This window comes from Megalops cyprinoides, chromosome 19 (assembly GCF_013368585.1).
Source record: "Megalops cyprinoides isolate fMegCyp1 chromosome 19, fMegCyp1.pri, whole genome shotgun sequence".
Taxonomy (NCBI): Eukaryota; Metazoa; Chordata; class Actinopteri; order Elopiformes; family Megalopidae; genus Megalops; species Megalops cyprinoides.
Window position 1 is genome coordinate 3164452 of NC_050601.1, and position 24488 is coordinate 3188939.

The following is a 24488-nucleotide window of genomic DNA, read 5'->3' on the forward strand; positions in this document are numbered from 1 at the left end:
TTTACCCATTTTTACAGATGGGTATTTACTGAGGCAATCGTGGGTTAGGTACCTTGCCCAAGGGTACAACAGCAGTGTCCCAGCAGGGTGTTGGGAGTTTGGTGAAATTGTTTCAATATCAATGTACTTGCAAGCTAACTAACAAAACTGTTAACACTTTAGTCCGTGCCTGGGTTGAAGGAGATGCTTCAGAAGACTGCTTCTTGATGGTCTTTGATACAGCAAGGCTTCTCAGGCGATGGTTGGCTCAGCAGAGTTTCAGATGTTACACTCACAAAGTCTTGCGCTCACAGTCTCACACCTTACACACTCCTCAACTCTCTCGTGGTCCCGTTCTTACCCCGTCTCTTCTCAAGGGCAACCCAACAGCAACCTAAATAGTTTATGTAAGCCTTGTAGGAGATCTGATTTTGCTCGACCTTGCTGCGGCCTGGAGTCTGGCGCCTAATTGGAAAAACATTACTTCAAAGGGTATCCTTGGATTGATAGTGAGCACACACTGACCCGACTCCTCTCTGTCAATGACAGGGGAGCCAGACGTGGGAGAGTAGCTTGTGGGGTTCAACCGAATAGCATGCACCTATATCACTCAGGACAGGCCTTTATATGAGAAGCTTCAAATGTGTGAGGTATTGCGGTGGTGCGCTATGTCAGCACCCTTAAGTGGTTAAATATGAAGTGATTGAACCGATAACAACTACGTGAGTGTATGAAATCATGGGCCTCTCAGTTAGTCGGGCTGCACCACATACACACGATCACAGTGTGCATGTGCGCATGATTAGTTCAATATAGCAGCATCACATTGGTAACTGGATTGTGTCGCATAACCTGACGATGTGATTTCCCTAAAAGCTACATAAACACAATTACCTTTATCCTGTAATCACTAAATAATCACCATTATTCTTCAAGGGAATCTAACCTTTCGGTTACAAGTCCTGCTCCTTGACCGCTACACCACACCGCCGTGTCCGTGGCAGTCCCGGCAGATGTTCCCACAGCTAATTTCCTTTTTTAGGCGCTTTCACAGACACTTTCATCCGTTAAACAGTTTATTTGCGTGGCTGACGCGTTGTCCAGTGCCACTTGCACAGTTCACGTTAACGTACATTCGTTCTCAGGGCGTTGATAAACCTGATGAAGGGGAGGGGGCACCTGTTTGAAGTGGACGCGCTCCTGGCACGCTCCTGGCTCTGGCTGATGAGTGTGGAGGAGCTGGTTGAGTGCAGCTCCACCGTTCCGGTCGGCCTGCTGGACTTCCTGCACGCCTTCACCCTGAGGGCACCTGCAGAAGTGTCGTACTCCACCTCTCAGGTAAGGTCAAAGGTCGTTTTGTGACCTATAGAAGGTCACCTTCGTCCAGTACTCTTATACTGTTGCTTGGTTAGCTGGTTTTATACGTTGATCTTTTATGTCTACACATAAAAGCATATATGAATTTATAATACAAATGTATAAAAGCATATAAGAATTTATAATAAAAGCATATAAGAATTTATAACACAAATGTTTCAGGGTTTTAGAATTCATCAGTATGTCACCAGATTATTACAGGGAATTTTATGTAGTATATGCATTTCTAACTAAAATTTCTGAGGTTAAATATTGTTAATGTGTTTCATCTCTTATATCTGTGTATTATGTTTTTCCTGCAGAGCGTGTCTGACACACTTGCACATATTCACAAGAATCTTGTTGAACACGAGTACAGGTATCTGTTTAATAACTACCATATTTTAACTATGATGATTAGGACTGTCAGATTATTTATTTGCCCTGTTTCAGGTGATTTTTTAATATTTAGTTTATTATTAGCAATAGGAGGGCAACTCTAGGTTACTCTTTGAAAAAATATTTTTTTATCTCAGTGAGACTACTTGGTAAAATAAGGATTAAATAATAAAATAAAAAGAAACTTCTTTTATAATAAATGAGCAGTCGTGCATTGGTATTTTAGTGCTACACATGATGTAATTGTACTTTGTACTTCATACCTATGTATCCCACACCAGGTCTTGAACACCACACATTTCTGAAAATGTGAAAATGTTCACTTAATGCTAAAATGCATATTAACACAGACATATCAGTGCCCTTGAGTACTTTTTAATTGTTTACTTTTAAAAAGCTGTGATCTGAGATGTTTCATATTCTTGATAGTGCATAAGTACATAATGTAGTAGTACATAATGAGAATTTATAAGGCATTTAAACATTGTTTTTCATTACAAAAAACAGCACAGTCTTTTGGTTTGAGGGAATGGCAGTTACATCTTGTCTATATGGCTGGAGTCAGGCTACAGTTCCAATGAAATAACTGTTGGTTCCTCTTCAGTGTATTTGGAAAAACATGAGCCTGCATTGGCCCCTGTTTACAGTTCATCCTGTGGGCCTGGCAGGCATCTTGTACTTTAGCCTGGCAGGCACCCTTTTGTGAAGGATGTTAGCCTGACTGTGTTTCTGATATTGACTTTTTGATATTGACTGCAGTTGCTGCAGTGAGGAGTATGGGAGAGCATGCCTGGCATCATCAATAAAACTGCTGGAAAAAATCTGCAGAGGAGTCAAATCACCAGCCTACTCTCAGGACAACAGGGAGATACCTGTGGCCTGCATGAACCTGGTCGTACTGGTTTCAGACTTCGGCCGGTCTTTCAAGACGGGGGTACGTGGAAATGTGAAAAAGACGCGCTCATGCCACGATCGCACATATACACGCACTCTCAAACACAAACCCACAGACACACACACACACACACACACACAGACACGCACATATACACACACATATACACACACACACACACACACACGCGGCCGCACACACATTTGCACGCTCAGACACCCAACACACCTAGAAATGTGTACACATGCGTAACACCATGTGAAACCATTACTGCAGGTACAGTATAACCACAGACATTTGAATGTCTCATCCTCATGTCTCACAAACGTTTGCAAACACATGCGCGCATACACACACACACAAGTCATGAACTCGAACATCTAAGCGAACAAATTCTAAAGGAGTAAAAGAAAACATAATGTGCTTTTAACAATGCAGTTCGTGACTAAATTTTTCATTGGGCCACAACAGAGGGTAACTTGTGGGCAACAGTGTAGCATAGTGATTAAGGAGCAAGACTTGTGACCGAAAGGTCGCTGGTTCGATTCCCCACTGGGGCACTGCTGCTGTACCCTTGGGCAAGGTACTTAACCCACAATTGCCTCAGTAAAATATCCAGCTGTATAAATGGATAACATTGTAAGTCGCTCTGGATAAGAGCGTCTGCTAAATGCCAAAAATGTAAATGTAAATGTGTTTACTCTCATTGCACTGTTCAGGCCACTGCAGATATGGGCGGAGCTGGGATGAAAGTTAAGGACAGAGAGCTGCTGGGGACGGCTATGAATGTCATGAGGAATTGGATTGGTCAGACCTTCAGGCAAAAACTGAACAGCGGCTACTACAGTGTCCAGCTGACATCAGAGATGGAGGTGAGGACATAGAGGGTCGTTTGTAGTCCACATATAGCATTGACTCATTAGGTCCAAAGACTCTTAATGGCTTCATTATCATTAAAAGGAGGGGGTGAGTGTTGATGGAAGTGTTTGAAGCCACTGGTTCCGTCAAGGTGGCTTGCTGAGGTTAAGTGGAGAGGCTAACAGAACCAGTGGGTCCAGGTGAAGACAGTAGCTAAATGTAGATTTCACACTCTAGGGAGCATTTCTTATATAGATAAATTTGTCGAAAGAAAAATGTATTTTAATTCATTAATTGAAAAATTTCTTGCTCCTGGAGACCAGGGTAGAGACTCTGGGGGTCCTTCAACACTAGACTCAAGATTCTAGATTATACGCTCATGAGAAGCTTACATGGGCAGAATCACCTGTTCTCACCATTTTTTGCGTTCTCAGTGTGTTAGAGAATATTTAAAAAAAAAAAAAAAATTTCCCCAGTTAGTTGACAGTCCCATGTAATGTCTGAATTAATATCTTGACAGTGCCTTTATAATATATTTTTATGATTTTCAGATGTGGAACAACATAATTGGGCTCAGTTTTGGAAGTGAGGAATTCACAAGGGAATGGAGGCAAACATTTATGACAGATTTTGAAGGGAAATTTAAACGGGTGAGAGACGCATTTTTTTTTATTGATTGCTTATATTTCACAACTGTATATCAAGTAGCAAATGTCCTCTCGAATTTTCTTTTATTAACATCAAAACCATTTTTGTTTCAGGAGTCTGCACTGGATCAAATTGACATCTACTGTTCTAAAACTGAAGAAATTAGTGACTCTTATCCTCATGTTGCAAAGAGTATTGAGAAATGCGCTTTAGAGGCAGTCAGCCATGTTTGCCAGGTATGGTAACCTCCGTGTTTTGAGAAATAAGAATGCCACAAAGTCTCTACCAATTTAAGGAATTAAATCATCTGAAATTTCTCAGAGCCTCTGCATAAGCCAGTATACAGGTAAACAGGTAGCCAGTATTGCTCAAGGCTCAAGGATCAAGCAAGGATAACTTAAACCAAACACCGCACATGTAATTATATGTATTTTGAGCGACCATCATTTATTATGAGTGTATGTATATATGTCAGAAGTCAAAGCATAATACGTGTGAATACAGACTAACACCAGTGTTTTAAATTTATGTATTACAACTCTCAAGATGACATTTTTTCTGGGGATGAATACAGTATTTTACTATTCAACCCAAAACATTGTAAGTGTGTATGCAGCCTAACATCACTTCAGCAACTTTTCTGACATGGTAGGTAATGAGGAGAGTGCTTTCATGGCTGATGTAGTAAAGTACTTACCTTTATAATTGTAATTACAGAGATTGGTGAGTAGCTCATGATCCTTTTAGGCCACAGAGTCTGGCTCAAGATTTAAGTCATTAATTAAGAAGGGAGTCACCTCACCTGCATTTCCAGATGGAAGGTGCACTTTGGTTGAAAATGATTTCTGCCAAAAATATCTTCAACAGCAAAAGTCGGAGGCAAAACTTTTTGAGCGATTCAAGATAAACTGGAAATTCGGGAAGCTGGTGTCTGCCATCATTGAGAAGTCCTGGCCCAGAGATGCTCAGGGGCAGTACCAGGAGGGCGAAGAGATGGTTCTGCAGCATCTGCTCAGCTGGAACGCTGCCAAGAATATCTTTCAGCTGCACGGTACTTTCTCACTCTCAGACTCTGTGGGATTTAGAAGGTCACAGCTCATCACAGTTAGCTGGTGTTACATTTACCGCAGAGAAGGTCTCCATGAATAATTCTTTTCCATTTCCATTCTGACATATGTAACTGTCCTTTAGGCTAAAATATGTATGTTATGTTAAAATGGTTTATGCTTTTTAGTCCTCTATTCCAGGATGCAAACAGTGTGAGGTTGTGGCCGTGTCTTGTCATGATGGTCTTTGCATGTTGACGCCCATCTCTGTCATTTTGGTCTCGTGGTTTCACCTGTCAGGTGATGCTGACGAGAAGCTGATCGAGCAGCTCTCCGTCGAGGCCAGTGAGAGAATCGCCATGGCGAGCTCGGCGTTCTCTGCCGTTTCCAACAAGCTCCTGCGGGGCAACATAGAGATCAAGATGCTCAATCACATCCTGCAGAAGAAGGCCACCTTCATCGAGCTGCTGAAGATAGGTAACACACTCAGACCCTTTTAAAGACTTTCTGTTGATAGTGGCGATCACCATCATCAGCAGCTGCGCGAATGGAGTATCTTCGCCTTTTGTGGCCTTTTGTGTTGGAGTGCCACTAAGGACTAGACTGTTAGACTGCTAGAGTAGGGACTGGTACAGATTGTCTTTGTTCCGCCAGTGATAGGGGTGAGTAGGTTGGCCAGGGTCCCCTCATTGCTCCACTCTTAGCACCTTGGGACTCACACAGGCATGTGTGAGTTACTCAGATGGCATCAGGATTACATTACATTACAGTAATTTAGCAGACACTCTTATCCAGAGCGATATCTATCGCAACAGAGTGTGTCCATTCAAGATAAATGAGCAACAGTGTCAGACCAGGTTAACAGCACTCCCAGACCAGTGAGTGTGAGCATAACACTTTTCAAGCCCTGCCACAACTTAACTTGTGTGGTATGACAGAAGCAACAGAAGCTAAGTGTACTACCTTACATCTGTCACGGGAGCACAGAGTGGGATAATACTCCTACCGTCTGAAAGCATTTATGCATTGATAGAATTTATAGAATTTATACATTCTATAGAGAAAAATTAACGCAAAAAGCTGCGCGGAGCAGGGTTGCAGGCGGGTTGAGAGGTGGGTTACAGTGCAGTAAGTGAGGTGAGAAAACCTCTGTTTGTGTACTTTGTGTGCAGACTGCCTCTCGGACAGCGAGCGGTGCAAGGACAGCGCGTCCATGCGGAGGCTGCTGCAGTGGAGGCAGGAGGAGGTGAAAGCCGTCTACCACGAGAGGGAGCTGGTGGACAGCCTCATCAGCATGTGCCGCAAGCTGCAGGAGCACATCAAAGGTGTGTGTGTGTGTGTGTGTGTGTGTGTGTGTGTGTGTGTGTGTGTGTGTGTGTGTGTGTGAGAGAGAGAGAGAGAGAATGTGTCCAGGAGCAGGTTACAGGTGTGTGTGTGTGTGTGTGTGTGTGTGTGTGTGTGTGTGTGTGTGTGTGTGTGTGTGTGAGTGAGTGTGAGAGAGAGAGAGAGTGTCCAGGAGCAGGTTACAGGTGTGTGTGTGTGTGTGTGTGTGTGTGTGTGTGTGAGTGTGTGTGAGTGTGTGTGTGTGTGTGAGTGTGAGAGAGAGAGAGAGAGAAACTCCAGGAGCACATCACAGGTATATGTGTGTGTATGTCCTAAATTATTGTGGAGAACTGTTTGTGGGATTTTGCAGAGACACGCTTTTGTCTAAGGTGTCTCTTAGGGGCCAAGAGCCTGGTACCATCTGTATAGTCCGTCATGGCTGACTGAGGAAGGGGTGCAAAGCAGTTATACACATGCCTACTATTAATCCTATTCATACTATTCATACTATTCATTCATACTATTCATACTATTCATTCATACTATTAATCCATCCTTGTGTATCACTTTGCAGTCGATGGCCTGCATGGCCTGGAGGCAAGGCACCACACAAACATCGAGGCAATGACCCTGGACCAGTTCATGGAGGTTCATCAGCTCGATGAGCTCGCCACCGCCAAGACGGGCGTGGTCACCTACTTCGATCTTCACGAAGACACAAGGGAGATGGCGGGGGTCTTGCACATGCTGAAGGACAGCTACATTTTCAAGATGTGCTGGGAGAATCAGGCAAAGCACCTGTCCAGGAGAAACCAGGATGAAGAGGAAGATGATGAGGACGATTACAGTGATGAGGAGGGAGAGCAACAGCTTGAGCCATTGGCCACGCCCAGCGTGATATACGCTGACATTTATCAGCCGAGCTACGGTAAATACCAGACAATCTACTCAGATCTGAAAGAGGGCAGTCTCAGGCTGGAGGAAGTGGATGTCATCTTCGAGGCCTACAAGGGGAAGTATGAAGACCTGAGGGAGGAGCTGGAGATCATGTGCAGGACGGATCGCTCCACAGAGACCAACTGGATCCAGCGGCGGATCCAGCAGATCGAGCAGTACCACGAGATCCACCTGGCCGTGGAGTCGGCCCTGGTCATTAAGAAGGTGCAGCAGACACTCTGTCTGCAGGGGGATTTCCAGGTCCTGGAGAGGCTGCTTCAAGTTGTAAGTGATGCAAAAACTTCACCTTCTCTCCTGTCTTTGTACAGTGCTATTCTATAAAGTGAATCGGGTTATTAATTGATTAATTAAAATGAATTAATTCAAATTTGCAGATCTTTTTATGCTTTTAATACTTCAGATTTTACAGTACATTACATTATTGGCATTTAGCAAATGTTCTTCTCCAGAGCGACTTACAATAGTCGCAATGCCCCAGCAGGGAATCAAAGCAATAGCAGCAATGCCCCAGCAGGGAATCAAACCAGCAACAGTTTGGCAACGAGTCCTGCTCCTTAACCACGATGCTGCACTGCCACTCCCATAGATTTTTTGTTTGTGATTATGTACAAACAATACCATGTGATCAGAAAGACCCTCTCAGATCTGTGTTATTTTTTGTCTTCTGTGTCCAGGCTGATGTGAACTTTAAAAAGGAGAGTCTGGATCGCATTGATCATAACTTGATACACGCCAAGAAGGTCCTGGTAGACATCACTGAGTCACGCAGACAGTGCCTTCAGGAGCTTGGGGAGAGGAAGAACTTCGTCATGTGGGTCAAAGAGGCCCTGGAAGGTGAGAGTTGGACAGGTGGACAAAACGTAAAATGGAAAATAAATTTTAAAAAAAAAGTGTCTAGGCTTCAGTTTTCATTCACTGTCGTAAGGATCCAGGGTTTATTTCCTGTGTGGTGTGGAGGGATTAAACATATTCTTGTGTCCATACTGTAGATATTAATGAGCTGAAAGTGTTTGTGGACCTGGCCTCCATCTCTGCCGGAGAGAATGACCTGGACGTTGACCGCGTTGCCTGTTTCCATGACGCTGTCCTCGGCTACTCCCCGATGCTCTACGAGCTGAAGCCTGAGGCAGGTTTCCAGGCCTTCAAAGACACGCTGAAAAAACTGTGGAAGGCACTCGACAATGATCACAATCTCCCCAAGAAGCTGGTAAGGTTGTTAGTTTGAGTGTTGAGAGTGTCTGTCTTTTAACACGCAAATGAAAGGTCACGTTTGTGTTGGACTTGCACGCCTGTTTCCCAGAGCAATGTGTGGATTGCGAAATCAAGACTGTTGAGCTGAGTCGGTGTTTGTCCCCCTGTTTTTTCAGCGGGATACTGCTCGCCACCTGGAGTGGCTGAAGACGGTGAAAGACAGCCACGGATCTGTGGAACTGTCGTCCCTTTCCCTGGCATCAGCCATCAACAAGAAAGGCATTTACATCATCAGCGCGCAAAACCAGAAGAGGGTTTGTCTGCTCTTTATCTGTAGATGTTATAGGTCTTAATATCCCTTCGGAGTAATCTGATTTAATATCACATACATCGCACTTACATATTTTTGCTGATCTTTTCCTCTCCAAATGTCATGTTTTGCCACAACTGTATCTCCGTCACAAAAGAGGTCTGTTACCCTCAATAAAACCGAACTCTCTCCATCAAGATCGTTCTTCCTCCTGATCGTATGTACTGTATTTACTGTAGTATCCTGCTTTGAGCTGCACCCTTGTGGAACTGTGTTGTGATCTTGAGCTTGTTTTCTATTGGCCAGTTGAGTCTGGACACAGCTCTGAAGCTGCAGATGCTGGAGGAGCACGAGGAGGGGCAGGAGGTGCGCTCCTATTCGCTGGAGGACCTGCGAGAGCTGCAGAACAAGCTGATGCTCATGTCCGGGAAAGGGGAACAGGGCCAGGGGGAGGTGGACCACTTTGCAGAGGTAAATGTGCCGTTTTCCAGGCTGGAACATGGTAGCATATGGCAGTATGCTTGGCTTCCCTTGTCTAGTGAGATTAACTTATGGTAGGGCTTGAATGGTGTTATGCTCACTCTCACTGCTCTGGGAGTGTTGTTAGCCTGGTCTGACACTGTTGCTCATTGAATTTGAATGGATGCACCTATGTACTATTATGATGGAAGTTGCACTGGATAAAATCGTCTGCCGAATAAATATAATGTAATGTAATGGAACGGAATACTGATACTGTACAGTGAAGGCAAAGCCTGCACGTCTGAGCTTTGTCCAGTGTGTGGTTTAAACTCAGGAATGCAGTAATTGAACCACTACACCACCTTCTTGTCTACTGATCTCTGCTCTGTGTGTCACTTGCACCTTTCTGTAGTCTTTAGTGAAGGTGTGGTGACGGTTAATAGTTAAAACATCTTCTTTTCTGTTATGTGTCTCAGGTCTTCGCTGGTGTTCAGAGACTGGCTGCGGCCTTCGTCGATCTGTACGCTGCCGGGAACCCGCTGTTCAGGCACTGGGAAGCCAACATCAACTGCAGCACCCTCAGCGAGGAGGCGAGCATCATCATGGACTTCAACCTGGCCGGCCCCGTGGGCGAGCTGATGGTGAGGGGCAGCGTGCTGGAGCAGCTGCCTGAGCTCTGTAAGAAGATGGAGAGGTGCTTGAAGTTCTGGCGGAACTTCATGGACCAGCAGAGATCCCAGCACTACTACCTCAACTACTACACCGCCGAGCAGCTCGTCTACCTCTGCAGCAGCCTGACCCAGCAGAACGTGAGGAAGGTGGACGACCAAGTTCTGATGGTGCTCTCCTTCGTCAAGCCCAACTGCGGCGTCAATCACCTGAGGCAGACGTGGCACAGTCTTCAGTATGAGATCCTCACCAAGGAGCCGGAAAGAAATGAGGATATTGACTTTCAGACCTTCGTGGAGATCACTAACAGCATGGAGGTGGGTCCAGCGTTTGCGGGAGAAGGTGACCTCCCCCCTGTTGACCTGCCAAGTCTTGTGGACCAGGCTAGCGGCTCAGGAAAACTAGACCTGGTGTGGAACGCATACATGAGAGACATGCAGAAGTTTCTCCCGGACTCCTTGGACATTAGAAGCCTCGGGCGGCTCTTGGAAATACTTGCCAACCAAGAGGACGAAGAGGAGGAAGAGGAGGAGGTGATTATCGTGGAGAGGAAGGAGAACGCTGTTCGAAGGGTCCTGCCGAAAGGCCTGGCGTGCGGGCGCCCGAACCTCGTCATCTGCCCCCGGGCGGAAGTGCTGGCGTCCTGCGTCAGCATCTACATGAGCAGCAAAGGCGAGCCGCTCCCCACCTGTGATGAGGTGCTCCTGTGCACCGCCGCCACACCGTACGAGCTGGTGGAGCTGTTCCTGAGGCGCTGCCTCACGGCTGGCTACAGGGGCGAGAAGATCTACACCCTGTTGTACGCTGAGGAGCTGGCCTACGAGGTGAGCTTCAGGATGGAGCAGCTCTTCCAGCGGCTGGAGATGCAGTGCCGGAAGGACTACAAGCTGGTGATCATCTGCAGCGCTGACCGAGAGCACGCCTACATTCCCTCCGCCTTCAGCCAGTACCGGCTGCACATGGTGCCCCTCGAACCCTTGGACCAGATACAGAGCTACCTGTTCCATCACTACAGAGTCCCATTGGATCTGCCCAGCGCCGCCTCCGTGTTCCGGGACAGGCTGTTTGTTGGGATCGTGTCATCCAAAAGAGCTGGAGTGGGTCAGTAGGTCAAATCAGTGTCCTGTCTGAAGTTGAATGCGGTTCTGACCTGACGAGATGGCAAAATTGTGATTGTATGATTAACAATTTTGTGTGCTTGGCTTTACGCGTTATGAATGCAGATGCTTTGCTCAGGCGACTAAAATCTTGTTTGTGCTTTCAGGTAAATCCCTGTATATTCAGAGGTTGTATGAGGACCTGAAAAAAAATACCAAGAGGCCCTCGCTGCTCAAATGCATCCGTTTGATTGAGCCCAGCGTTGATGAGAATATCATCCTTCAGTCCTTGCTGAACACCCCCAAGAAAAAGGAGCTCACAATCTTCCATTTAGATGTCACATCCTCAGTAAGTGTCTTGCAGTACGCAATTTTACAGATATCCTGACAGAAAAACCGCTTTGATATGGCTTATGATATGTACTGGTTTTATTGTTTAGACACTGAAGTGACACACTGACTAAAACAAAACTAGGACAGAAATAATCCTTAATAAACAGTGTTGTCAGGTTTGTTCTTAAAGGACGTGGTTTCAAAATTGCTCAGTCTGGAATGAAGGCACATTTCATAAAATATAGCCCATTTTTATTTTTCACCAGACATCCCCTTAAGTCTTTTGTTCTTTGAAGCAAACCATTTGGCTTGTGTCATGTTTCATCAACATTGCTTTGTATTCTTACTATTGCAGGTGCAGAAAGGCTTGTATGAATTTCTGTTCAAGCTGCTGGTGCTGCGCTATCTGATGGATTCTGAAGGCCGGATGTGGAAGTGCAGCAACAAGCACTTGTATGTCATTGAGATCTTGCAATCCACAGAAAATGTTCCCAGAAACAGTGCAAGAGCTGTAAGTCTTTTTCACTTCTCCATTTTACTTCTCCGTGGCTGTTGTCACGCATGTCCTTTGGAAACCTTAATTAATTTGTTTTTGCCCTCTTAATTGCAGAATACAAATGTACACTTTGCCTTCCTGGATGTCTTCCCAAAAATCTTCTGCCGCCCCCCAAAAGAGGTCCTGGAAACAGAGATGAGGATGCGGGATGACCCCACCATGGATAAGGTCGAAGACCCACTCATGGATGACCAGGAGTTCAGAAGTGAAGCCTACCAAAGACCTTACCAGTATCTAAAAAGGTTCCACAACGGTGACAATCTGGACAACTTTATGTATCAAGGCGTTGAAGGGACCCATGTGGAGTGCATGCAGATGTTTTTCGTCTACTGTGGCATCGTGGATCCGTCATGGGCGGAGCTGAGAAACTTTGCGTGGTTCCTCAACTTGCAGCTGCGAGACTGCGAGACGTCTGTCTTCTGCCAGGTGGACTTCACAGGGGACACCTTGCAGGGCTTCAAGAACTTTGTGGTTGACTTCATGATTATGATGGCGAAGGATTTTGCCACACCCTCGCTCAGCATTTCCGATCAGAGCCCCGGGAGGCAGCAGATGGACCTGACCGGCGTCAGCGAGGCGGACCTGGCCCCCTTCCGCATCCGGAAGCGCTGGGAATCGGAGCCGCACCCCTACATCTTCTTCAACGACGACCACATCTCCATGACGTTCATCGGCTTTTACCTGCAGGTGAACGAGCAGAACGGGGTGGATGCGGTCGACCCCTCGGGGAAGACGGTCATCAAGAGGAACGTCATGAGCAGGGAGCTGTACGAGGGCCTCAAGCTGCAGCGGGTGCCGTTCAACATCGACTTCGACCAGCTGCCGAGGGGCGAGAAGATCGAGCGTCTGTGCAACGTGCTGGGCATCCAGTGGCCGCTGGACCCCGACGAGACCTACGAGCTCACCACTGACAACATCCTGAAGATGCTGGCCATCCATATGCGCTTCCGCTGCGGCATCCCCGTCATTATCATGGGGGAGACGGGCTGTGGGAAGACGCGGCTCATCAAGTTCCTCTGTGAGCTGCGGAGGAGCGGCGTCGCCACGGAGAACATGAAGCTCATCAAGGTTCATGGGGGGACCACCTCGGACATGATCTACAACAAGGTGAGGGAGGCGGAGGCCATAGCTTACACCAACAAGCAGGACTACGGTTTCGACTCTGTGCTCTTCTTTGACGAGGCCAACACCACGGAAGCCGTCAGCAGCATCAAGGAGGTCCTCTGTGACGGCACGGTGGAGGGGGAGCGTCTGACCTCACACGCGGGCCTGCAGATCATCGCCGCGTGCAACCCCTACAGGAAACACTCGGACGAGATGATCCGACGGCTGGAATCCGCCGGTTTGGGGTACAGAGTCCGAGCCGAGGAGACTGACGAAAAACTGGGGTCCATCCCCCTCCGTCAGTTGGTGTACAGGGTTCAGGCTCTGCCCCCGAGCATGATCCCCTTAGTGTGGGACTTTGGACAGCTCAACGACCACACCGAAAAGATGTACATCCAGCAGATAGTCCAGAGGGTCATTGAGACCAACGCGATCAACGCGCGCTACATTCAAATGATCACAAACGTCTTGTCCTCCTCGCAGAAGTACATGAGAACGAGGAAAGACGAATGCAGCTTTGTCAGTCTCAGGGATGTGGAGCGCTGCATGCAAGCTTTTGTTTGGTTCTACTCCCAGCACCGCATGCTGCTGGCCGAGCTCGCAGCGTTTTTGGACAGGGTCCAGAAGAGCGGGAGAATGCAGAGATCCGCAGATGAACGCGATCCGGTCGTGTGGTCACTGGTGATGGCTGTGGGCGTCTGCTACCACGCCTGCTTGGAGAACAAAGACAAGTACCGGGCCAAAATCTGCAAGCACCTGCCTGAATCGTACAACCCACAGAAAGTCATGCAGGAGATCTCAATCATGCAAGACCTGCTCCTGAGCGGCGTCCCTCTCGGGGAAACCATAGCGAGGAACAACGCTTTGAAAGAGAACGTCTTCATGATGGTGATCTGCATCGAGTTACGGATCCCACTCTTCCTGGTGGGGAAACCTGGGAGCTCAAAGTCCCTGTCTAAGACCTTGGTTGCGGATGCCATGCAGGGCCAGGCGGCTCATTCTGAGCTGTACAAAAGGCTGAAGCAGATTCACCTGGTGTCCTTCCAGTGTAGCCCACACTCAACACCAGAGGGCATCATCAACACCTTCAAGCAGTGCGCCCGCTTCCAGGAGGGCAAGAACCTGAAGGAGTACATCTCCGTGGTGGTGCTGGATGAGATCGGCCTGGCAGAGGACTCCCCCAAAATGCCCCTGAAAACGCTCCATCCCTTGCTGGAGGAAGGCTGCATCGATGACGAGCCGCTACCCCACAAGAAGGTCGGCTTCATCGGCATCTCCAACTGGGCCTTGGACCCCGCAAAGATGAACCGAGGAATTTTCGTATCCCGTGGTGACCCGGATGAAAAGGAACTGATAGAAAGTGCAAAGGGAATATGCTCTTCGGACAAGATGATTCTGGAGAAGGTCCGAGACTACTTTCAGCCATTCGCCCGGGCCTATTTGAACATCTGTCGGAAACAGGGCAAAGGGTTCTTTGGCCTGCGGGATTACTACAGCTTGATTAAGATGGTGTTTGCCATCACCCGAGCCACGGACCAGAGGCCCAGTCCGGAGCAGATGGTGGAAGCTGTTCTGAGGAACTTCAGCGGCAAGGACGACGTCGACGCGGTGACCGTCTTCACCTCCCGACTGCACATCAATCCGAACCTGGACAGCATCAGCGCCATCGAGCTGGTGCGGCAGAACATCTTAGCCATTGGCCAGGATGACGAGTGCCGCTACCTGCTGGTCCTGACCAAGAACTATGCCGCCCTCCAGATTCTGCAGCAGACGTTCTTCACCGACCAGCGCCAGCCGGAAATAATCTTCGGCTCGAGCTTCCCCAAGGACCAGGAATACACCCAGATCTGCCGTAACATCAACCGGGTGAAGATCTGTATGGAGACTGGTCAGACTATTGTGCTCTTGAACCTGCAGAATCTCTATGAAAGCCTCTATGATGCTCTCAACCAGTACTATGTTTCTCTGGGGGGCCAGAAGTATGTGGACTTGGGACTTGGGACCCACCGCGTCAAGTGCAGGGTGCACAAAGACTTCAGGCTCATAGTCATTGAGGAGAAAGAGGTGGTCTACAAGCAGTTCCCCATCCCCCTCATCAACCGGCTGGAGAAACACTACCTGGACATCAACACGGTCCTCAAGAGTGACCAGAAGGAAATCGTCAAAGAGCTGGAGAAGTGGGTGGGGAAGTTCATCGCCCTCAGCAGCCAGCACTCAATGGCCCCAAATACGCACAAGTACGTGCCTGCCGACGTGTTCGTGGGCTACCATTCCGACACCTGCGCCTCAGTGATCCTGCAGGTGACCGAGAAGCTGAGGGGAGAGTCAGAGATCTTGGACGGTCAGAGAGTCTTGGACGAGGCTAAGCTCGTCCTGCTGGACTGTGCCACGCCAGATTCGGTGGTGCGGCTGGACTGTACCACCCTCTCCAGGGTGGAGACCGAGCACCTGGCCCAGATGTACTTTGAGGAACAGAAGCACAGCTCCCTGGCTGAATTCATCCTCTCTCACACCCAGCAGGAAGAGTGGTGCTATGCCTCCTTCACTGAGGTAAGAGGCTCCACCAGTGCAAAAGGAGCAAGATCATTGCACATCTTAAGCATAGGCATGTAATTCTCTGTTTCAAAAGCACACCCTAACTGCAATTCTAGCGTGGGTTCCAGCTTGTTAAGACAGCAGTCTTGTACATGCAACATCAGTTTTTCCACTCCAGATACATATGTTTGAATTTTTCTTTGGAGGTGACAACGTTCTCCAGGCTTTTGACGGTGTCAGATATCGGAGCACTCCAGGAGGCCACTGGCAACATCGAGCTCCTCTCGTTACAGCAGTTTGACACCGAGCACTCCTTCCTCAAAAAGATTAGGTATGCTCCAGATGGCATCAGTTCCTCTGTGTGTGACATAATTTCCTGTTCTGAGATTTTTGACCTTTCATAGTTGCCATTTTACCATTACATCACTCACAAAACTTATTTGACCATAATAAACGAATATATCTTTTTTTGGTGTTTTTAGGCATTTTCTAGATTCTACATCAGGATACAGAGTGCTCATCATTCAGACGGATTTTAATGAAGGCTCCCAGAGTGCAAACCTCATTGCATCCGCAAAGTAAGTGCTCTCGATACCATCTGGATTTCTCCGGCTTCAGCTCTATAAGCAGATGGATTTAGACTCTTTTACTTTGTGAATTGTGATTGTTTCTTTCAGGTATTCTGCCATCAATGAAATCAACAAATCAAGATTTGAGGAGATGAAGGGGAAAGTGTTTGTGTACTTCATCACCAAGCTGCCGAGAATGGAAGGAGGGACTTCATATGTTGGATTTCATGGAGGTTAGACATGGTGTTCAAAACTGAGGCTGGACAAACGGATGCATTTAATGTGGCAACATATTTGATGGTTTTACTTCATGATAATGAAAAATTACGGCTTGCTTTGATATATTTACATTTTTTCTCGTAAGCAGTTTAGAGAATTTTAACATGAAGTGGTGCCTTCTCTTCATTAACGATACCTATTGTGAGTGTATAGCACCCTCTTGGGTGATAATATGGCTACCATGTTTTGTTATAATGCTCACTACACATTAGCTGTGAGTACATGAAATGCTGTTTGACATATGTACACTATAAAGCCATAGAAATGGGTCAAATGACAGGTTCACTTAACAGCGTCTCCTTCTCTCATATAGGCCCCTGGAAGTCTGTCCACATCGATGACCTCAGAAGGTCAAAGGACATTGTCTCAGACATCAAGGCCTTGAGAGGTCTAACTATCAGCCAGCTCTTTGAGGAAAGGGAGGAAGGTAAATGAACAATTGTCGTTTTCCACTCTAAGGAATGCTGTTAAGGGTTGTTCAGTTGATATGTGTCAAGTCGTCTTAACTGACAAAAAAAGTTAGTCAGCGACCTGTCCATAACATTAGCTGACAACACCTTAACCCAATGTTATGTCGCATTACTTTCAGTAATGTTTATGAATAAGAGTCATTGTGGTGTAGTTGTCAAGATAGCAGTGTTAAACGTCTTCATTTTTAAATCTGTCTCTCAGCAATGGAGGTGGAGGACATGTACACAGAGAGAGAAGAGCCTGAAGAGCACTCGGAGCAAACGGTGAGTTGCTGAAGGCTGTGCTGGCTGTACATCCATAGTTCTCCCTCTCAGCGTATGTTGTTCAAGTCTCCCTGAGATGGAGCTTTACTGTACTCCAACATGGCCTAAAGCATCGTGTGTATTTTGATTTCAAACCCACATTTTGTTAGACCTAATTTTACTTTAAATTAAATTTCCTTAAAGGAGGCATGCCTGCAAATTTAAAGTTGAGTTTCTGTGGATTGGTTGTCTTTCTGGAGCCTCGCTAAATTCCTCGTCTGACTCAGTGCCTTGACTGGCAGCAGTGCCTGTTTGAAAACGTAACTTCCATACATTACATTACATTACATTACATTAGAGGCATTTAGCAGACGCTCTTATCCAGAGCGACTTATCGGTTACAGTTTTTTACAATGTTATCCATTTATTCAGCTGGATATTTACTGAGGCAACTGTGGGTTAAGTACCTGGACCAAGGGTACAGCAGCAGTGTCCTAGCAGGGCATCGCACCTCTCGGTTATAAGTCCTGCTCCTTATCCGCTATGCTACACTGATGCCCAGTGTTTTCTCTGAGGTGTTGTGCGGTGTTGTCACGGCAGGGTTGGGAGGACATCCTGGACACCACGGCGTTGGTGCGTAGCTGCGTGCAGAGCGCCGTGGGTGTGCTCAGGGACCAGGGCGAGGGCGGGGCCCGCAGCACCAGGAGGGTGGAGATCCTGCTGTCGCTATTGGCTGAAGGCGAGGAGCTGAAAGGTGCCGCCGTCATCCTCGTTTCTGTCCTACAACATGATCGATAGTCTGCCTTGCAGTTGCCACTCAACATGTGTGTTCAGTTTGAACTAGTTTAAAGTTGCCTGGGGAAAATAGCAGTATCGGAATGGTATTTAATTGATTTACTGGGTACACACCAAGTAAGTTGCCCTGTCAGGGATCATAACCACTTTCCCTGGGTTCGTCATTATAATGGCTGTCAAATGTCAGTGTCATTCTCTTAGTTGGAACTTTTTTGATTATGTGCATCGTTTATGGGGGAAAATGTGTTGAATTGGCAAGCTGTTAGTCTTCAGTGCAGACGTGTGTTTACCCGGGTTTGTATGTGTGGCAGCTGTGTTTTTGAAAACCCTGAAGAGACGTCTCCACTCCCTGCTGGTGACCCACGATGGCAACACCCTCTCGCCCAAGAACTGGGTGTTCAAGGAGGCGTCCAACATCGACGCTCTGCAGGAGGGCGGGACGTTCAGGTGAGGGAAGGCTGTGAGGTCATCACTGTGGGCGGCCCTACAAGTCTCATAGCGCGACATGATTGGATGCGACATGATCACGAAATGCTGTGTTTTGTTATGGATGATCAAATATAGGTGAACCGCATCAATACCGCAGCTTCTTTGCTGATGAAATTGGGATTTATCCTATGCTATTAAAACGGCTAGTTTAATGTAGAAAATGAATGCTGTCCTGCCAGACACACCCTGTGGAAGCGGGTGCAGGCTGTGGTCACTCCTCTGCTGGCCCAGCTAGTCTCCGTCATCGACCGAGACCGCAACCTCGACCTGCTGCTGGACGGCAACACCGGGGAACCGCTCAAGAAGCTGTGGCTGGACATCTTCGGGAACGAGAAGCTGCTGGACGTTCCTTACTCCAGGGTGGACCGCAAGTAGGTGACCTGCTCCTGACCACGCTGCATTCCTGTTAGGGTCTAGAGGCATAGTGGGATTAGTGCAGTCCTGTCAGTAGGAGTTTGAGAGTTTTATTTTTCTGCTTTATCCTTCAGCAGTGAAGTGTGTGTGTGTGTGTGTGTGTGTGTGTGTGTGTGTGTGTGTGTGTGTGTGTGTGTGTGTGTGTGTGTGTGTGTGTAAATATGTGCAGCTTCTGCCTTCCAACTGGAATGAAATATAAAGACAATACTTTTTATCCAGCCCTTGTGAGGCTGAGAGCTGAAGGGGATTTGAGGTCACATGACCAACATGCCGATAGTTCTGACTGACTGGATCTTCAGCCCTGCTCTGCTGGGGCATTCCTGTCTACCTGAAAGAGGACTCTGAGCCCGGGGGGGCGTAGCTGGTGTTGGATGTATACATCTATCAAAAAGGGGCTCCATCTGGGACTTATTGTCAGATGATCTCTTACACATAAACAACATGACCTCTTACTACAAAATCAACCCTTAATTAAAAATTCTTTTAACGTCCTGTACCTTTAACTGTTGCTCATTCACTGTAACTATCATTTTACATTTGTATATTATTAGTGAAATGGTCAAGTGGGCAGGATTTAATCAGTTTGACAAAATGAATTCTAGTGAAAGTATTTGGCTGGACCTGCCAAACATGCATAAAATAGATGGCTTTCACTTGGCTGATTTATAACTACTTGGTTATATTTTCCGGAGAGTAATTACTCACCCAAGATTTGTTTAAAGTATTCGCTGGATTTTTTTTACCCCTCCACCAATCTTTTAAATTAATGTTTGGTGAAAGAACACCCGTGGGTTCTAACCAAAGGCCTTTCCACGCAGCTCCGAGCCAAAGACCATCCTGGTCCAGAGCTCCATCGCGGCGGACCTGGACGAGGGCTGCAGGACGCCTTTCAGCTGGAGGATCAGGGACTACCTGGACGAGCTGTGGGTCCACGCCCTGCAGCGGGAAGGTGAGGTCTGAGCACAGTTAGACCTCAATATGCCACTCATTACATTACATTATTGGCATTTAGCAGACGTTCTAATCCAGAGAAACTTAAATCTATTTACTAGGTTTTTACAATGTTACCCATTTATACAGCTGGATATTTACTGGACCAACTGTGGGTTAAGTACCTTGCCCAAGGGTACAGCAGCAGTGCTGGGGAATTAAAGCGGCAACCTTCTGGTTACAAGTCCTGCTCCTTATCCACTATACTATGCTGCCGGTTCAGTCTCTGAGGCCTGTGCTGTGTGCGGTCTCTGAATGTTCTTGCTTTCCTTTTTTTTCCGGAAAGGCCACACCATGCGGCAGTTTGAGGAGTTCTTCTGGAGGACGCCCCTGGGCCGGTATGTGGCCGAGGCCGGGGAGGACATGCAGACGGAGTTCTTCCAGCGCTACCTTTTGGATTTTGTCTCCATGACGATGAAGGTGACCTCAGAGGGGGAGCTGCAGGTAGGTGGCTGATTTTGTCAATGAAATGAAATGAATTTCTGCTGTGTAAAAATATTTTTCAAATAGAAATGTGCGGAGTTGCACCCCATTTTTTTCAATTTTTCACTGACCAGAATGAGAATCAGACTTTATTGACCAGGTATGCTTTTAGACATACAAGGAATTTGACTCCGGAACAACAAACCACAAGAGTAGTGCAGGACACATACATGGAATGATGTAAGGATGGATTGAATGGGGGACATAAAAGAATAAATATGTTACTCACAAGGAAATCAATGCTCAGGTCCATGCCAGGTATTAAAGAGAAGTATAGGAAATTGTCGGCTAACTGACACCTTTGAATTGACACCACAGGTAGAGCTTCACCTTGAGCCACAAGCAGGGTGTTATTCACAGTTGCAATTTTCAATATGTACAGTAAGAAAATACTCTTTTTGAATAACTAAGATAAAGACTGAAGCAGTAACAAGTGCTCAGGTGTTGTTTCTTTTCAAGCAGCCTTAATTATTCATTTAGATGAAATCACAGAGAGGAACAGATCCCCTTTGAGATCCAGTCTTATGTATCATATGAATGGTGGGAGTCACCTGCAATGGTCATTCGCAGCAAGGTGTGAATTGAGTCTTGAGCGTTGAGTCTTGAGCGTTGAGTCTTGAGCGTTGAGTCTTGAGCGTTGAGTCTTGAGCGTTGAGTCTTGAGCGTTGAGCGTTGACTCTTGAGCGTTGACTCCTGAGCGTTGAGTCTTGAGCGTTGAGTCTTGAGCGTTGAGCGTTGAGTCTTGAGCGTTGAGTCTTGAGCGTTGAGCATTGACTCTTGAGCATTGAGCGTTGACTCTTGAGCGTTGAGCGTGTGTGCTGTCTCGGCCTTCCCCAGCTTATGTGCACCGCGCTGACCTGCTGCGTGAACGAGCTTCGGGCCCAGCAGGACCCCCCGGAAGACGGGGTCGCCTCGCTACCCTGGATTCACGCCGCGTACCAGCAGTTTAAGAACCGGCTGCAGAACCTGTGCAGGATGATGGCCATGGAGCCCACGCTTGCCCAGGCCCTGAGGGGGAACGTCTACGCCGAGGATGGGGTGGAGATGGTGAGCGCATCTAAAAAGGAAAAATTCTTTGTATTATGCTTATGCCAAGATGTCTTTGGAGATTCAGGCTTAACATACAGATTGTAGTGAGATACTCCTCTTTGCTGAAAAGACCTTCCTTTTTACTAAATTAGCTTCAGACCAGGTAGACGATGATTTGATCTGGAGAACTCTATGTTATGGTATATTAAAGTAGTAAATAATGATCTGTAAAGCAGTACATAGGAATCTTTTTATTAAATAAATTGAGGATATTGACAGTGACTTGACTGCCCATGCCTGGTACAGTGTGATTGGTGTGTCTAAGCCAGTTGACCTGAGCTTCCCCCCCCATCCTCACCCTGCCCAGGTGCTGGACGTCTTTGCCGCGGTGGCGAGCGTGGAGCACCTGGAGCCGCGAGCTCTGGACAGCGAGGGGCAGCGGCTGGCCTGGCTGCGGCAGGTGAAGCGGCTGCAGGTGCCCATCGAGCTGGTCTGCGCCGAGGAGAGCGCCGTGCGCTATGGACCGCGGAGCCGCGAGTGGGTGCAGACTGTAAGGTGAGCTCCCGCTGACCGCGCCCTGACAATCATAAACAAACCAACGAACAATCCAAAAACAAGTTTGGTCGTAGACAGTGGTGCCTTCCTCACCACCCCTGCTGTTGCCAGGTAACTGTCTCCCCGCTGCCTCACTGTCCAGCTTAGTTTGTATGTTGCTTTGTGACTTTGGCCCTGCTGATAAGGTCCTATCAGGAGACTTGACCCTGAAATCAGTTGGACTGCCTGACTCTGGAATGGACACACAGTACGACAGTCATGTTTGTCGTAATTGAAAATTTTAAATCAAGCTTTGATGTTTGAGACATTCAGCATCAAAGGTAGCCCAGAACTGCAAGACTAGCAGCCCAAAGAAGTTGAGAAATTTGACAGGAATAGAGAAGAACAGGCCTTTTACTGTGTCTTGACTCATCATTTCACATGTCATGTGGAGTGATTCTGTCATTGTATTTAGTTTGGTCTTGAAGGAGTTTCTGACTCTAATACAAATCTTTACAAATGACTTGGTTTGTACTGTAAGGTGTCAGCGTTAATTTTATTTATGCAGTTAAAAGTTGATTTACCTTCAGTGACTTTCCGTCTGTGTTCCGTTCTTCTGTGCACAGAATCTCACATGGCCTCCATGGGCCACCTGAAAAATCCCTGTAAAATCTGTGGAAAGCTTAAAGTCAGAAGAAAGGTATCTTTCAGTTTCTCACTGGCCGCTCGTTCTTTTTTTCCTCTCGTCTGTAGGAGCGGCTGGAACCGAATCTTTTCCCTGTCTCTGTTTGTGGAGCGCATTCTGCTGGGCATTGAGAGCGTGGAGGAGAAGCTGCGGCCGCTGGTGTTGGAGCACACCCGCGGCCTGGGAAAGGTACGCGCGTTAGCCTTCTCCTTCTGTCACTGCTTAACCCGGCCACGCTCATGCAGGGCGACGGGAGATACAGGAGATGTGCTACCTCTGAATTTCTGTAGTCCATTTTATGTGGCTGTGTTGTACTGGAGCAGTGAGGTAAAGTCTTGAAGTAAAGGACTGCTGGATGCGGCTGGAAGCGCACTCTGGGATTTGAGCTGGTGTCCCCCACGTCCGGGGTTGTCTGACCCTAACCGCTCTTCCGCGCAATTGTCTGTTTCCTAAACCAAAATGCAGGCCTCGGCCACTCGGCCAAGCCCTTGCCCTCTCTCTCTCTCTCTCTCTCTCTCTCTCTGTGCTAATGTGCTTTTTTTTCTTTGCTAAATTTTCCCTCTGTTTCATCGGAAGGTTCTGGAGAAGAACTCAGACCTCAAAACAGAGAAGCCTTTCCTGGCTGCAATTGGCATCCTCAAGGCGTGCAAAGAGGGAGCCAATGACAGGATTTTCAAGTAAGGAGCTTTCCACTGTTTCTCATACTCTTGCCTTGGCGATATTACTGTCTGTAATGCTGGCCTGCTAATTGATCAAAGCAAATTTGAAATTCATGGATCGCATGGTCCTTAAAAGTTCTTGAAAATACATTTCATCCTGGGAAGTCACATAGTTAAAATCTCATATTCAAAATGTCACAAAAATAAATGAATTTGTATGTTTTCCTGTTTATAGTTACTGAAATATGTCTGTTCTTCTCATTACTCAATGTATTATATTGAATTCATTAACCATAATTAACTATTAATTCTAACATTGCCATTGTGTTGAAAGTTCTGCCAGATTAGCTAGCTCATTCATTAGTAGAGTAATATTACAACCAAAAGTCGTTAAATGCTGGTATTTTTGCCAGAGTATCTGAAAGGGTCTGGGTTTGCCCAGATTATCATTTAATGTAAAATTTGTGTGGAAAATCCAAATCATCTTTGAGTGTAAACCTTCCATTTGCCTCTGCTAGGATATTCAGGTGGTGACTGGATGTCAGAGGCCATTGTCAGGGTAGTGACAGTGTGTTCTCTGCCCGTCTTCTTGTGTGTGCAGGTTTGGGCGCCAGCCCTGCCCCGTGTGCATGGGGGATCCCCAGGACCCCGCCAGCCTGCCCTGTGACCACATCTACTGCCTGGACTGCATCAGGCAGTGGCTGATCCCAGGTCAGATGTTCTGCCCGCTCTGCATACAGGAGGTTCCTGACGACTTCCAGCTGAGGGTGTCTGAGGACATACGGTAGGTAGCGGATGCTCCTTCTTGCGGATGCGTTTTGGAGAGATATATCAGCAATGTGTGATGGGAAATCAGTGGCCTCACCCTGCTGCTTTAGCAGAAAAAACAATTGTTTATTTGTTCATTTTTATCATAATCTCTCCCAAACTGCCAGACTTTTCCAGTCATGTTTCCTCTTTAATCTCACCTTCTGAACTTGGTTCTGCCAGTACATCTGAACAGAAGCCATTATTTCATTGTCACTGGCAAAAAACTCTTCCATATGGCAAAGTGAAGTTCAAGTAGCATTAGATTTTTGCATTTAATCACCGAATGATTGTCAGTTTTAGGTCAGGCTTCACAGTGCCGGC

General features: G+C 47.1%; 1 protein-coding gene across 3 annotated transcripts in view; it reads left to right on the forward strand.

Annotated features, from left to right (window-relative positions):
- The window catches only part of rnf213a (ring finger protein 213a), a 46503-nt gene that overhangs the window by 8753 nt on the left and 13262 nt on the right, over positions 1-24488 (forward strand). For all 3 annotated transcript variants that reach the window (XM_036553389.1, XM_036553391.1, XM_036553390.1), the window contains exons 11-43: positions 1125-1317; positions 1659-1714; positions 2494-2668; positions 3349-3501; positions 4039-4137; positions 4249-4371; positions 5003-5186; positions 5482-5658; positions 6354-6506; positions 7079-7725; positions 8136-8295; positions 8451-8668; positions 8829-8966; positions 9269-9433; positions 9901-11194; positions 11358-11539; positions 11879-12034; positions 12134-15733; positions 15925-16049; positions 16201-16296; positions 16396-16520; positions 16880-16993; positions 17239-17300; positions 17880-18033; positions 18386-18521; positions 18743-18934; positions 19796-19926; positions 20254-20411; positions 21288-21497; positions 21847-22034; positions 22767-22887; positions 23275-23375; positions 23959-24141. In XM_036553389.1, coding sequence (XP_036409282.1) covers positions 1125-1317; positions 1659-1714; positions 2494-2668; positions 3349-3501; positions 4039-4137; positions 4249-4371; positions 5003-5186; positions 5482-5658; positions 6354-6506; positions 7079-7725; positions 8136-8295; positions 8451-8668; positions 8829-8966; positions 9269-9433; positions 9901-11194; positions 11358-11539; positions 11879-12034; positions 12134-15733; positions 15925-16049; positions 16201-16296; positions 16396-16520; positions 16880-16993; positions 17239-17300; positions 17880-18033; positions 18386-18521; positions 18743-18934; positions 19796-19926; positions 20254-20411; positions 21288-21497; positions 21847-22034; positions 22767-22887; positions 23275-23375; positions 23959-24141 — 9969 coding nt within the window. The remainder of the gene's footprint in view (positions 1-1124; positions 1318-1658; positions 1715-2493; positions 2669-3348; positions 3502-4038; positions 4138-4248; positions 4372-5002; positions 5187-5481; positions 5659-6353; positions 6507-7078; positions 7726-8135; positions 8296-8450; positions 8669-8828; positions 8967-9268; positions 9434-9900; positions 11195-11357; positions 11540-11878; positions 12035-12133; positions 15734-15924; positions 16050-16200; positions 16297-16395; positions 16521-16879; positions 16994-17238; positions 17301-17879; positions 18034-18385; positions 18522-18742; positions 18935-19795; positions 19927-20253; positions 20412-21287; positions 21498-21846; positions 22035-22766; positions 22888-23274; positions 23376-23958; positions 24142-24488) is intronic.